The following is a 13,662-nucleotide window of genomic DNA, read 5'->3' as shown; positions in this document are numbered from 1 at the left end:
TGCAATCAAGTCTGCTGGTGATCCAGCAAATGCCAAAATGAAGAAAGAAAAAAAATAAGTCGCATTAATCACTTTTTGCCCACATGCCCAAAGGGGACTGAATCAGATTTGAAAACATGTGGGCTTTAATATCAGATATGGCGAGACTGGGAATGTTGCAAGATCATGTTGTTACAGATTCTGCAACGCAATCTGTGTCATTCTTCCCAAACGGAGTGGATAATGACCTTACATAAGAGCTGAATGAAAAGACTCTTAGGAAACAAGTCACATGAAACATGAATCATCACAGCAAACTTTACCCTCTTCCTCTTGCCTGTGTAAACACGGTTCAATAAATCTCAGATACTGCAATAAACTGCAATAAACTGAATAGATAAAAAAATAATTTAATGATTTATTATTCATTTATTCAAACTGCATATTTACACACACATACAGATCCATCATTCACACGTCCTGCTAATAGACTTGAGCAGGTATTAGGTCAGTGACAGTATTATATAAACTCATTTAAATCTATCTAAAGTATGACGTGGATCAATGAGAAAACAACAGTGAGTAGTTCATGTCTGTTCTGCTTCGTTTTCTTCCTCCTGAAAAGCAAAACAAGGCTCAGTTAGAAAATATTCATCAGTGATATGATACATACTGCAAGAACACTAAAATATAGGCACAGAGACTGAGAACAGTTTAGGCCTCTTCACTGATGGGCACATTTATTCACTTTAGCATTTGAAACAGACACGCATAAATCATCATAAATCATAAGTTGTTCCCTGTTGACCTGCAGAGTCGAGATGATAGCTGATTTGTTCTTTTAACAACCCTCTACCTTCTCCTGGGCGTCTTCCTTGTCAGGAGGAGAGTTTTCAGGTTCCCCTTGCGGCATCGCTGGCCCCTCGCCCACCGGTGTCCCATCTTCCATTACATCACTGTCAGCTGCAGCCGTGGTATCAGTGGTCCCACTTGTCTGGTGCCTGTCCTGAGATGAGGTAGTTAGAACAGTACTGGTTAAACATTAAACCGATGTGTCTTGCATTTCTTTTTCTAGGTTTCCATCCTCAGTGCTGAACAGCATCTCCCCTGACTGCACTGCCTCCAAGACCTGCTAGGACTCATAAGCTTCATACTGCTGCCTCCTCTGGACGCATTTTCCTTTAGTGTCTCAATCTCTAGACATGACTTTTGGGAAGGATAATGAATGTATGGACGTATGGACATGCTCAATAGAGACAGTATATAACGACCACCTTTTCCTGGTCCTGATGAGAAGGAGAAGTTGGTTTGTGAGTCTCCTGTTCCCTTTCCTTCGTCTCTTTTTCCACAGAAGGTGTCTCTTCTGGCTTGAGACCTTCATTCTGTGGGTCAGAGGCTGACTCTGCTTGGATGGAATCAGCAGGTTCACTCGTTTCAGGTTTATCAGTCTTCTGGTAAAACGGTTCGATGTGGGAAAAGGAGTAAATTAGACTCTGGACAACATAGCAAGCAATGCAATCCTATCCTTCTGCCTCTGCTCAGCCTGACTCCTGTTTTGTTTTCACCTGGACATCCAAGACTTTTTTGGGGAGTGAATGTTCAAAATGTTCCTCTATTCTTCTCAGCTGTGGTTTTCTTGTTCCATCTGACTCTCTTTCCCTTCATCTGGCCTTTTGAATTTAACCTGTCTTCAGCTCATCATAAACTTTTTAACCACTCTGTCCATCTATCCATTGTCTTTCCTTGATCTTTTATCCTGGGTCTGTTGCATCCTCAGTCTGAATACACGAGAACATGAATCCTCATTCTGGGTACATCAAAATCAATCTCAGACAGCATTCATTCACATTGTGTATTTCAGCAGCATCACCTTCTCTTCGTCTTGAAGGTCAAGGGAACGAGGATTTTCTTTCTCATGTAGCTCTTCTGTTTTGTTTGATTTGAAATCCTCAGCATCTTGGCTAGAAGCTGACTGTAATGGATCAGTGAGCTCCGGTTCAGCAGTCTCAGCTTGATCAGCCACCTGCTGAGCAGTTTGTGAGACAGGACAATATGTGATTCATCCACTTACCTTTTCATTTGTTATTAGGGATATAATATGTTACAATATAAAGCATTCAGGTAGTTAGTCTACACGACAGGTCTAAAATACAATAGGATGATATTTGGTCACAAAAATTGGCTCATCACCTTATCCTCATCTTGGACAGCCTCTTTCTCTTCTACTTGATCATTGCTTGGCTCCGCCTCAGTTTTTCCTGCAGGCATTTCTTTAGACTCATCTTTGACTGGAGTGCTGAGGACCTCAGAAGGGGAAGTTCTTACCTCCACAGGTTCTCCCACAGTGCTTACATCATCTGTAACCTTCACCTGGCAGACACACCACCTCCTTAAACCATTTGAAGCCAGTCATTTCACAATCACTCCCACACCATACGAGCAAAGCCATGATGCAAGCCATGCACAGAATGTACATAGGAGTAAACCTGCCACCCTCCAGCCTCCAAAAAGACTTCAGCAGCGCACACACCTCAAAACCAAAGTGGAAAAAAGAATAGCTCCTTAAGATGCTTAAAAGGTTATCAAAGAAGTGATTGCAGTGATTCAGGGAGGCACCACCACCAGAAGCACACAGACAACGTTGAGATCAGCTTTATCACCTCCTGTTCAGTGTTATTTTCCTGAGTTTTGACTTGGTGTTCCTCTGTGCCCTGCTGGTTTTCTGAATCAGCGGTGATTGGTTCCTCTACTTGCAGAGTTTTATGGTCCTCAGCAGCTCCTGCTGTGGCCGGTGGGGTCGTATCAGACCCTGGATGCTCCTTCTGAGGGATCTGCTGATGTGTTGATGAAATTCTTGTGGGCTTTTGCTCAAAATGTCATGTAAGGGGTTAATACATTTACTCCATGGGAGCACAGGTGTGTGAAATATATTACTGTGATGATGTTCCTTTTCTGAACCTCGCCTCTCTTCATTTGCTGTTCCTGCTGGTTCTTAATTTCAAAATAGGGGTCCTTTACCTCTTATAGTCTGAACTATGACTAAGATTAATTATGAACACTAGATCAACCCTCACAATTAAACTAAGCCAGAAAATGACAAAACAAGACAGCACAGCCTCAAGAATCTAAAGAAAGGAAAACAAATCTTACATCATCTCCCTCAGGCAGTGCAGCGAGACTCGGTTGGTAGGAGTCTTTGGATTGTTTGAACATAGGAGTAGGAGTAGATGGAGGAGATGAAACGTTTGGTTCAGATACCTTCAAAGATTAACATGTTGTGATTACTGGCTGAGGAAAAACACACACAAACCCATTATCAAGGGGATTTTGTCACTCAACATACTTTCTTAGACTCCTCCAAGGCCTCACTGATGTTTTGCTCCTCCTCTCTCAGCTTTTGCTGGTGCAATGCCTCTTCTCTGGCTGTGAGCTGCTCCTGCTCCAGCAGTGCCAAGTTGATCTTTTGCTGAAATTATAAAAAATAGTAGCATGAAGAATATTTTTATAGGTTTTTATTTCATACGTATATGGGTTCAATGGTCTAAAAGGCTCATTATGGATGAAGGAAACTCTGAACTGAAATTGTTTATGTGCCAGCATGGTATTGCCTTTCATTGCTACACCAGTGATACATCTGTCAGTAAAACCCAATGACTTAAGTAAATTGGTTGTATTACATTACTGCTGATGTTCAAGACTGGATGTCTCAGAACTTTCTTCATTACACTTTGATAAAAATGAAGTTGGTTTACTAAATTGTTCCTGAATGAATTTCAAGACAAATTCAGCAGTCTTTGGTGCTTTAACAGATAATATCCAGGCTGTATCTATAAATGAAGGCATTGTCTTTGATCCAAGTTTAAATCTTGAACAATGTTCCAAAAAGCTAGTCCAGTCTTCTCCAACTCAGGGATTATGCCAACCATAGATTGGTCCTGTCTCATTGACAAAGAGAGAGTTCTATATTATATGATATATATAATATATCCTTGACCGCCTCTCAGTGGAATACAATTTGGAGGTCAGCTCTGAGCTCTTCTAAATGTGTGAGATTTAGGATTATACAATACAAGATTCTGAGTAGAGCATATATGCAATCCCTGTTAGATTATCCAAGATGGACGACAAACACCAAGATTTATGCTGGCACAATTGTGGCAATCGAGGTTCATTACTCCACCTGCTTTGGGCTGTCCAGTTATTAAAACACTCTGGTTAGAAGTAATATCCCTAATGTCAGAGTTTTTTAATGTTAATTTCCCTGTATGTCCCATAGCATGCCTGCTGGGCCTAAAACCAGACAATAGTGTTGGAGTTATTGTTGACCGGCTCTGGACATTGGGTTGCTTGTCTACTAAAAGACTAATTCTTTTAAACTGGAAGGAACGTAAGCCAGCCTGCTTCTCTAGGGATTCGTGGCTGGAGGAATACCTGGACTTGCTGAATATGGAATGGGCATCCTGCCTGTTAAAAGACTTTGATAAGGGCCTGGAGGACCACTGGGACACTGTCCGCAAGTTCCTTGTTTCGCCCTAGCAATTAAGTCAATTAAGTGTGGCCTGTAGGAAAATCCTTGCTTATTCTCTGACCACTTTCTTGTAGGCTTGTATAAAGAATGTATAAGAAAGTAAAACCTGTCGAATGTTGTTGCGGGCTCTGGGTGTCACCCTTGCATCTCCCCCCCCTTCCCCTGTGTTATTTCTGTTTTGTTGTTGTTGTTTTTGTTTTTGTTGCTTTGTTTTGTTTTGTTTTGTTTTACTTTGTTTTGTTTTTTTGTTTTTTTTTATGCAGTGTTGTCTTTTGAATTCCCTTGTCTATTGTGTGTTTTGTATAATGGTAAAAATGAACAATAAAACTCTTAATATAAAAAAAAGACAAAGAGAGCGTTATACATGCTTTCATGTCTTCTTCTCTTGATTATCGTAACCCTTTATTTATCTGTCTTGACCAACAAGCTGTTGCATGGCTTCAGATTGTGCAAAATGCTGTAGCAAGGCTTTTGACTATGACTAAGAGAAGGGACCACATTGCTCCCCTTTTAGCACCCTTACATTGGTTGTCTGTTTTAGAATAAGATTTTACTGGCAATGTTTAAGGCTTGACAAGACCTTGCCCCTACTACATCTCTGACCTCTTAACCCCTCATGAGCCTGTGTGCAGCCGTAGATCCTCAGACAGCTCCCAAGTCTAGGCTAAAGACAAAAGGTGACTGGGCTTTAGCTGTCACAGCCATCACGGCCAGTGGCTTTGAAATGCCCTGCCTGAGGAGCTTAGACTGGCTAAACCGGTGTCATCCTTTAAAGCACCTCTCAATTTGTACACAAAGGCCTTACATAATTTCACCTGCATGTTCATCCTGCATTTTTTTCCCTTCTTTCTCATTGCTACTGTTTTTTCAGTTATATTTCTTTTTGATTGCCTGTTTGTTAAGCAGGTTGTAACTTTTGTTTTTAGGTTTAATATTATTATTATTTGAATCATCATTATTACTCGTAGTTGTAGTAGTAGTAGCAATAGTAGTAGTAGTAGTAGTAGTAGTAACGTTTTTCCTACAGGCGTGCAAGGCAACCGTAAGCCCAGGTACACAGTAGCCTATGTTGTGTAATACCGCCCCTTACTGACAAGAAAACAAAACAACAACATACCTCCGCCTCATATTGAATGTTGTCGTTGTATTTGTAAAGCCAGTGCGCCAGATATTCGACGGGGTCCACCGGCTGCTGCTCCACCACCTCGGCGAGTCCTTCAGCGAGACACTTTCCCAGATGTTTCTTTACATACTCCGAGTCCATTTTTCTCTCTGGGAAGTTGAAATATAAACTTAATAACGGGAGAGTGGGTACATTATTTCAAACAGTTAACCTCACTGCACTGCCAGCCAACGTTAGCTTAGGGAACTAACGTTACCGCTACTAACGTTATCTTAGCTAGAAACCTCTTCAGTGATGCAAAATCGATCAGGTTTGAAATGAACGAGCACTTGTCTAGAAAATAAATACATCTTTGCTCATTGCATTTTTACTATTTACATTACAGAGTGTACTATTTTGACACAATGTATAACTGCTATTGTTACTAAAATATCACAACTTATTTTAGCATCCAAAACAACTTAAACAAACCTTCCTTTCGTTGAGCGTCCGGATATGTGTTGTGTCTCCATGGTAACAGTGTCACTTCCTTAATCCTCCCTCCAACCCTGATAGAACAGTTCCTAGTTAAATGAACATGTGACAATTATTGGTGCTGAGATGTTTTGTTCGTTTTTTTGTTTGTTTGTTAGTTATTAATAATCAACCGCAATATGGTGCTTTTTCATCTTTTTCATACTTGATAATGGGACAGAGGCTGCCGTCTGGGCTACTCATAGGCCTACTGTCTGGCTAGTGTTGTATCTGCTGGGACACACACACACACACACACACACACACACACACACACACACATACTTTTCAATGCATTCTAGCAAGGACACTTTGATTCATTCATAAACCAGTGCGACACCTGCTTTTTTTTGGCCTGTAAATTTCTCAGGTTCTGACTTCCAGGCAACTAGATCATAGACTGCAGAGCCAGGTCACACATCAGGGGAGAACCACTACTGACCGGCTGGAATCGGAATGCGCTGAGATATACCGGGATGGACGACACACTCGCAGCTGCCACATTCCCTAGAACTGCTGGAGGGGAAACAGGATCTTAGCACATTCCTCGTCTCACAGTGCCACTGCTCAGCAGCCACCAACACCTGACCCTGACACATAGGATGCACACGGTAGTCCCCTCCTCCAACACACACACTCACACTTGCAAACATTTAGTGTTGTGGAGTCCTGTGATTCCTTATTGTCAGCAGAAATACTGCGTAAACAGTATTACACATACTTCGCAAGGGTAAATGCTATATGTATGCTGCACTACCTGTTGTCAAATTAAACTGCCTGTGGTCTATGTTGATTAATAGCTTTAAAGTAAAACAAAATACTCTGGGTTTTTTGCTCAGGTCTGACTTGAACTTGGATGACCTTTGCTCTTTGCCTGTCATGGTCCCTGCACTACAGAAATGGGTGCAAATCTTACCGGGGGACCTCTTGTATCCTAAAGTTTCATCATCTCTTCATGATGTTTGTCATGTCCTGTCTTTATCAGTTCATATCAGTGCAAATAAACTGTGCAGTACACTAAGTGGTGAATATGGCAACTCTGTGTACACAGCCATAGACATCCCTACGGGGAACACAGGGGCCCCTGGCTACAAAGAGACAAAGACTAGGCATGAGGAGTGGGTGGAAGAGCTTCAAAGTAACCCTTTGATGAAATGAGCGACTACTGGAATGTCTAGCACCGGGGATTTGATTTTGATTGGTCCAGCGGCTGACATGGCTGTGACAAAATGAGAATGTTCGGCACACAAGGAGTTAAAAAAAGTTTCTCCAGGAAAAAATTTAATCCCTCCCTCGCTTTTCGCCCCTCTGAATGGTCTAGCCCGCCGGTTCACATGGCCCCCTCCCCCTGTGAGTGTGAGCGTGTGTGTGTGTGTGTGTGTGTGCATGTTGTCTTTGCCTTATATAGTGCAGAGTTGTCCGGGTGCAGTGCCTTAGGACTGCGAGATTAGACTGCATTTCTTTTTGCAAAGGAGCAGCCAAAGTCTCCCACGCATTCTGTCTATCATCATTATCCTGTCTTGATAAGAATACAGGGACACATCAACTGCCAGCCTCCCAGCTCCATACTTGACATCTCTGTTTTCTCTATCTAGTTTCTTCCTTGTCAAACCACTCGTAGGGGGACAGAATGAATGGCTCAGTGGATGGGAAGTATGACCTGTCTCACCATGATGGGTCCTTCATGTTCACTTCTGAGTCTGTGGGAGAGGGACATCCTGGTGAGTAGAGGACCTGATGTTTTGTAGCCCCTCAGATGTATTCCCTTCATGCAGCATGCTGCAGAGCGCAGTATTGAAATGTAGAGGCATGCGTTGCACATAGGTCTACAACAAACTACGACTAATAGGTAGTAGTGGTTGTCCTGTGTTACAGCTTTTTTTTATGTTTCTGTGATCGTTTGTGACTTTGTGGAATGTGTGGATCCCTGAATGGAGACTATCGGGTGCAGGGAAACAGCCACACTGCATGGAGGCATGCATGTGATTGCACCATGCTAGAAAGCAGTTTTGATGGTCCACACACCACTGACTTCCAATGCCACTGTAATTTTCTGACGTAATTGTATAGCATGGAATATGGACAGTATAGATGTGAGTGGATTGACCCATTTCTCAACTTAATACATGCATAGAGAGAAAACTAGTAGCTGCACGCAATGTTTCAGAATGTAGTATAACTGCAAGAAAGTTGCACTCTGTAACTGAAAATTTAATAAAGGACAATCTTGGGGACAATGTGTTGTGTTGACTTGCCTCTTACTTGAGAGCAGTTGCTTTCTGTAATGGTGATAATAGACATGCGGCACATGCGGGTTCAGTTTTATGTATTTGACTTTTGTGGAAGTATTTAAATTGTCACTGAACACTACATGGGGTCACTAATCTTCAACAGATTAGCGCATTGCCAGCTTTTCTGCTGCACGGTGGGTATAATCATAAGCAGTGCTGATGCCCCAAGTCTCCCACTCACACTGGACTTCACTGCATACAGTACTACGCTATGTTACACGTGTGTTGCTGACACCTCTCCACTGATGCTGACACACATAGCACATGGCACTGTTACACGAAATACAGGCACTCACACTTCTCCCAGGTGACCCGGTAACTGAAACTTGTTGTACAGGCTGATGTACTACTGCCATATACAGTATCACTATGCACTACATTCTTCCTTTTAACAGTAATGCAATATGTGGTATTCCCTTCTAAATGGATTAAATAATGCACTTATATACATATGAGTTGAATGCAAACAAGGAATCTTTGATGTGTTACAGTGTAGTAGCTAATGATAACGTGGCAGCACTTTAATGCTGTGCTGCCATACCATGCAGTGTAGCACGACACATTGGCATGCATCCACGAAACCAAGGCTATTCTTAGGGCCATAGCTCCTAATAGCCCCTTTTCCACTAAGGAACTTAAGCCCATGCAAGAACTTAAGCCCAGGAATTTAAGCTTAGGACTTTTTTGTTTGTATGAGCCAGGAGTAGTACTCTAATGGAAGGGTTGAAATTTGATATTGAGGCATCTGACGTGTGCAGTGAAAGGTCAGACAAGGAAACAACTCAGTATAATCAATTGAGATATTTGTACACCATTCCATTTTGTGATACCCAACCTAGTACTGCACATTTTGAAACAGTCAAGTGGTTTTCTTGTTTTCTAGATAAGATATGTGACCAGATCAGTGATGCTGTGCTGGACGCTCACCTGAAGCAAGACCCTGATGCTAAGGTGGCTTGTGGTGAGTAACAATGAGTTTCTCTCCAGCAGAGGGTAGCAGAACACAAATAAGGCACATTGTCTGGCCTCAGCAGACCTGAGTCAAATAATATTTGCAAGTACAGCTTGATCCAGGTCTGGTTCAAGTCTTCCTTTAAACCATGATAGTGCTATTGGGTAAGCACATTTTGAAATTTTCAAAAAGTAATGTTGTCTATGTACTGAAACAGAGACGGTGTGTAAGACCGGCATGGTGCTGCTCTGTGGTGAGATCACATCACGGGCCAATGTGGACTACCAGAAGGTGGTGAGGGATACCATTCGACATATCGGCTATGACAACTCAGACAAAGGTATGTAGAGCCTGAACTGTACAAACAGTCTTTTACATCCATATGCATCTGCTGCCCATTTGTTGCAGCCATTTTGTATCCCTTCCTGGAAGCATTCTGCTCAATCCATATGCGGGTGCATGAATGAACCCACTGCAACCCACTGGATTCATTGAATATGATTTGAGTCAGCACCAGCACTCTCTTTTGTGTGAAATTAGTTGATTCTGGTTCTCTCTCTCTCTCTCTCTCTCTCTCTCTGTCTCCCTCTCTCTGTCCAGGCTTTGATTATAAGACCTGTAACGTGCTGGTGGCTCTGGAACAGCAGTCCCCTGATATTGCACAGGGAGTTCATATCGACCGAGTGGAGAGTGACATTGGAGCTGGAGACCAGGTCATCTCAGACACCAATACAACTCGCCAACAAATACCCTCTTTTTCTTAACTTGGGCCATCCCATTTGGATTCTGGAGACTTGTAGTCATGTTATTATCTAAGGAAATGCCACTGATGAATGACAGGGGAGATTAGAGACCACAGTGCAAAGTCAGTGAGATGAAAGTCAGTGAAAAAATGTATTACACATACCACATCGGTGGTACAGATTGACATTGATGTCATAGTCTATCCAGTCAAATCCCTAACAGCTCTGAAATGGAGCACTGGATTTTTATTGATATCTGCATTTTCTGTGTACATGAGGGTAAAGCAATCTTAAGTGCTACAAAGAGAATAGAACACTGTAATGATAAAATCGAGGTTTAATTCTGCTCCTTCTCTGTGCACAGGGTCTGATGTTTGGATATGCCACAGATGAGACAGAAGAGTGCATGCCCCTCACCATCGTCCTCGCCCACAAACTCAACGCTAAGATGGCCGAACTGAGACGGAACGGGACGGTCCCCTGGCTCCGCCCTGACTCCAAGACACAGGTGTGGTATTACTGTATAATACTACAGTATACACAGAATCTAATTGTCTATAAATGGCCATAAACATGCCAATACATACTCTATATTTCATATGCTGTAAACCATAAAGGAATGCCCAATTTGCAGATATTCCCCAAATTATTTCTTCAAATAGAATAATACCATCCTTTGAGTGAAAGTACCTGCTAGTATTTATTCCTGTGTTTACATTGAGCACTCCAGTCGCTAGTATTGCTGTACAACATGAGGATAGCGGCTAATAGAGATATGCTTACCCGCAGAGACCAGAGCATGCCGGTATGCATGGTCTCTGGTTTTACCCCACTGCTGAGGGAAGCCTTTTCAGTGATCCTTCAACAGTCTCTGCCCCCCATGATCCCATGGACAAGCCTTATTGGTCCCTTGAGCCCCAATACACACCTGTCACTCACAAGCCTCGAACCCTTTGCAAAAGCTCAGATGTGAAAAGGGATGTCTCTCTATGGATGTGGATCAAGAAGCTATTTGGAGTTCCTTCTGTTGAGAAGCAGCCAAACGAAGCGTCACATGTCCATATCCCTAAACTAGCGTGTGTGGCTTACAGTTGAAAATTGATATTGCTTTGCATGTCTAAACACAGACGTAATGACCCAATTTTGACAGAACTCAATGTACCTACAGTCTGTGACCAAAAACTCTGTTCTGAAAGCTCCCTCATTGCAACTGAAGAATTTCACTCGAAAATAAGATTTGAAAAACCCTTACTAACTTATTGATGGCACATGAGTTAAATGGGTTGTGGAACTTTTTTAAGGATCCTAGGTTCTGAAGTCCTTGATTGATAAAATGATAACAGTCTAAATATTCGAGATATTGAATGCTGAACCTCATCAATGGATTTTGGAATAGACCTCTTCAATTTTTCTCCCTCTGTCACTGTCTGTTTTACTGTCCATCTGCCTTCGTCTCTGCCTGTCTCCCTTGCTCTTTCTTTATATAATATCTACTTCCTTCCTAGGTGACAGTTCATTACGCCCAGGAGAACGGTGCCGTGATCCCCAAGAGGGTGCACACCGTGGTCATCTCGGTGCAGCATGACGACTTTGTGAGCCTGGAGGAGCAGAAGGAGATCCTGAAGGAGAAGGTCATCAAGGCTGTGGTGCCATCCAAGTACCTGGACGAGAACACCATCTATCACCTGCAGCCCAGTGGACGCTTCGTGATTGGTGGGCCCCAGGTAAAGTTCTTAAGGCGGGATGGTTGCCTAGTGCTTACAGTGAACCATAACCATAAGGTGACAGGTTTGATCAGCATACTAACCTGATCTGTGGATTCTGCTCCTGGTGAAACGCTTATATGTCTGTCAAATTCAAGATTAAACTGTGCATAATATGGCAATTGAGCGCTCTAAATTCCTTTAAAATAATTCTATGTCCATGTTGATCCTGTTCCTAGGAAAAAGGCAGCACATATCCGTTCCAGCACATATCCGTTCTTAATTGCACAACACTTAACTGAGTCTATTATGTTAAAGCGTCTATGTATTACTATGTAGTTGCGTTTAAAATCCACAATTCCTGCATAATGGTTGCAAGAATCTGCCTTTTTTAAGAGATTTTTGCCTTTATTTGACAGTTCAAAGTAGAGACAGACAGGAAAGATTGGGGATGATGACATGCGACAAAGGCTCTGGGCCGGATTCGAACACATAAGGTCACGTTTACATGATACAAGCCTTAGACCACGTTTGTGTGCAGTACAACAGTAAAGCTTAGTTTTTTCTCTGGCAGGGTGATGCTGGCGTGACTGGCAGGAAGATCATTGTTGACACATACGGCGGTTGGGGAGCCCACGGCGGCGGGGCCTTCTCTGGGAAGGACTACACCAAGGTGGACCGCTCAGCTGCGTACGCTGCCCGCTGGGTGGCCAAGTCCCTGGTCAAGGCCAAACTGTGCAGGAGAGTGCTGGTGCAGGTGAGACGTCTATCCACCAAATCCATAAGGAATCTGCCAAATATACAAGGAATGTTGGTATCTTTATGTGAAGTTTGATGTTTTCCCTGAGAATCAACTATGAGCTAAGATGAAAAGGAATGGAATTCTAAATTTTTGGGCCAGCAACTTACCTTGTAATCTCAGACCACTAATACACAGGGCTTGAGTTGCAGGATATACAGACCTTATGGTGTAAATGCATTTTTTCAGTCATTTGCTAAGGTGCTTTGTAAACAGTCCGAATGTCAAATTGTATTTGCAAATGCCTTTCATGTTTCTTAGCCTACCTACAGTACGTTGACACCAGATGGGTGGGGCTTATCTCATAGGATGACAGCATGAGTGACAGAAAAGTTAGCGAAATCACAGGGAGGTATTTAAAAGTTGATTTAACATACCTCTCTGTGATTAACATCTTACCTGACACTATTCAATTGCCCTAATGAAATAAATCTCACCCATATTGTATTCAAGATATTCAAGAAATATTAATTCCAACCACTGTTTTAGTAGAACCTTAATGCCAACCCTAACCAAGGTCTGAAATACAGATCAATTGTGTAAATGACTATATTCCTCCTAAGTTGGAAGTCATAAGTCATGGATGGGTCATAAGTAATGCATTACTATGTCTCCCATGCCTGTGTTTCCAGGTGGCTTATGCCATTGGAGTGGCCCATCCACTGTCCATCTCCCTGTTCACCTATGGCTCCTCTCAGAGGAATGAGAAGGAGCTGCTACAGATTGTCAATAAGAACTTTGATCTCAGGCCCGGCGTCATTGTCAGGTGAGCATTGCGCAGAGATTGCATCTTCTTGGTTGTTACATATGCAGTGTGATGTATCAAACACAGCCATAGGTTTTGTTATATCTTGAATAGACCTTTCTTGTTTTGATTGTTTTACAGAGACCTGGACCTGAAGAGGCCAATCTACCAAAAGACAGCCTGCTACGGCCACTTTGGCAGAAAGGACTTTCCCTGGGAGATCCCCAAGAACCTCAACTTCTAATGTGCGTGTGTATATGTGTGTGTGTATGTTTGTGTATCTATG

General features: G+C 42.5%; 2 protein-coding genes and 1 long non-coding RNA gene across 3 annotated transcripts; 1 reads left to right on the top strand and 2 right to left on the bottom strand.

Annotated features, from left to right (window-relative positions):
• Positions 1 to 508: 508 nt before the first annotated feature.
• Positions 509 to 1,340, bottom strand: LOC139647111 (uncharacterized). The gene is made up of 3 exons (XR_011695505.1): positions 1,254 to 1,340; positions 836 to 985; positions 509 to 596 (listed from the first exon to the last, which is right to left on the bottom strand). It is a non-coding gene; the product is annotated as an uncharacterized lncRNA (long non-coding RNA).
• A 1,973-nt stretch (positions 1,341 to 3,313) lies between these two features.
• dydc2 (DPY30 domain containing 2) lies at positions 3,314 to 5,771 on the bottom strand. Its single transcript, XM_071522973.1, has 2 exons — positions 5,625 to 5,771; positions 3,314 to 3,445 (listed from the first exon to the last, which is right to left on the bottom strand). Exons 1-2 carry the CDS (start codon positions 5,769 to 5,771, stop codon positions 3,314 to 3,316), a joined length of 279 nt encoding a protein of 92 aa, XP_071379074.1.
• A 1,961-nt stretch (positions 5,772 to 7,732) lies between these two features.
• LOC139647118 (S-adenosylmethionine synthase-like) lies at positions 7,733 to 13,620 on the top strand. Its single transcript, XM_071522966.1, has 9 exons — positions 7,733 to 7,864; positions 9,318 to 9,395; positions 9,604 to 9,726; positions 9,987 to 10,099; positions 10,494 to 10,637; positions 11,635 to 11,853; positions 12,407 to 12,589; positions 13,264 to 13,397; positions 13,518 to 13,620. Exons 1-9 carry the CDS (start codon positions 7,774 to 7,776, stop codon positions 13,618 to 13,620), a joined length of 1,188 nt encoding a protein of 395 aa, XP_071379067.1. The 5' UTR covers positions 7,733 to 7,773.
• Positions 13,621 to 13,662: the final 42 nt, after the last annotated feature.

The sequence above is a fragment of the Centroberyx affinis genome, unplaced genomic scaffold (genome assembly GCF_046629955.1).
Source record: "Centroberyx affinis isolate AG114_WGS23_722 - 3 ecotype Tasmania unplaced genomic scaffold, CSIRO-AGI_Caff_v1 ptg001049l_1, whole genome shotgun sequence".
NCBI classification, from domain to species: domain Eukaryota; kingdom Metazoa; phylum Chordata; class Actinopteri; order Beryciformes; family Berycidae; genus Centroberyx; species Centroberyx affinis.
This window is presented reverse-complemented; position numbering and strand designations above follow the sequence as displayed.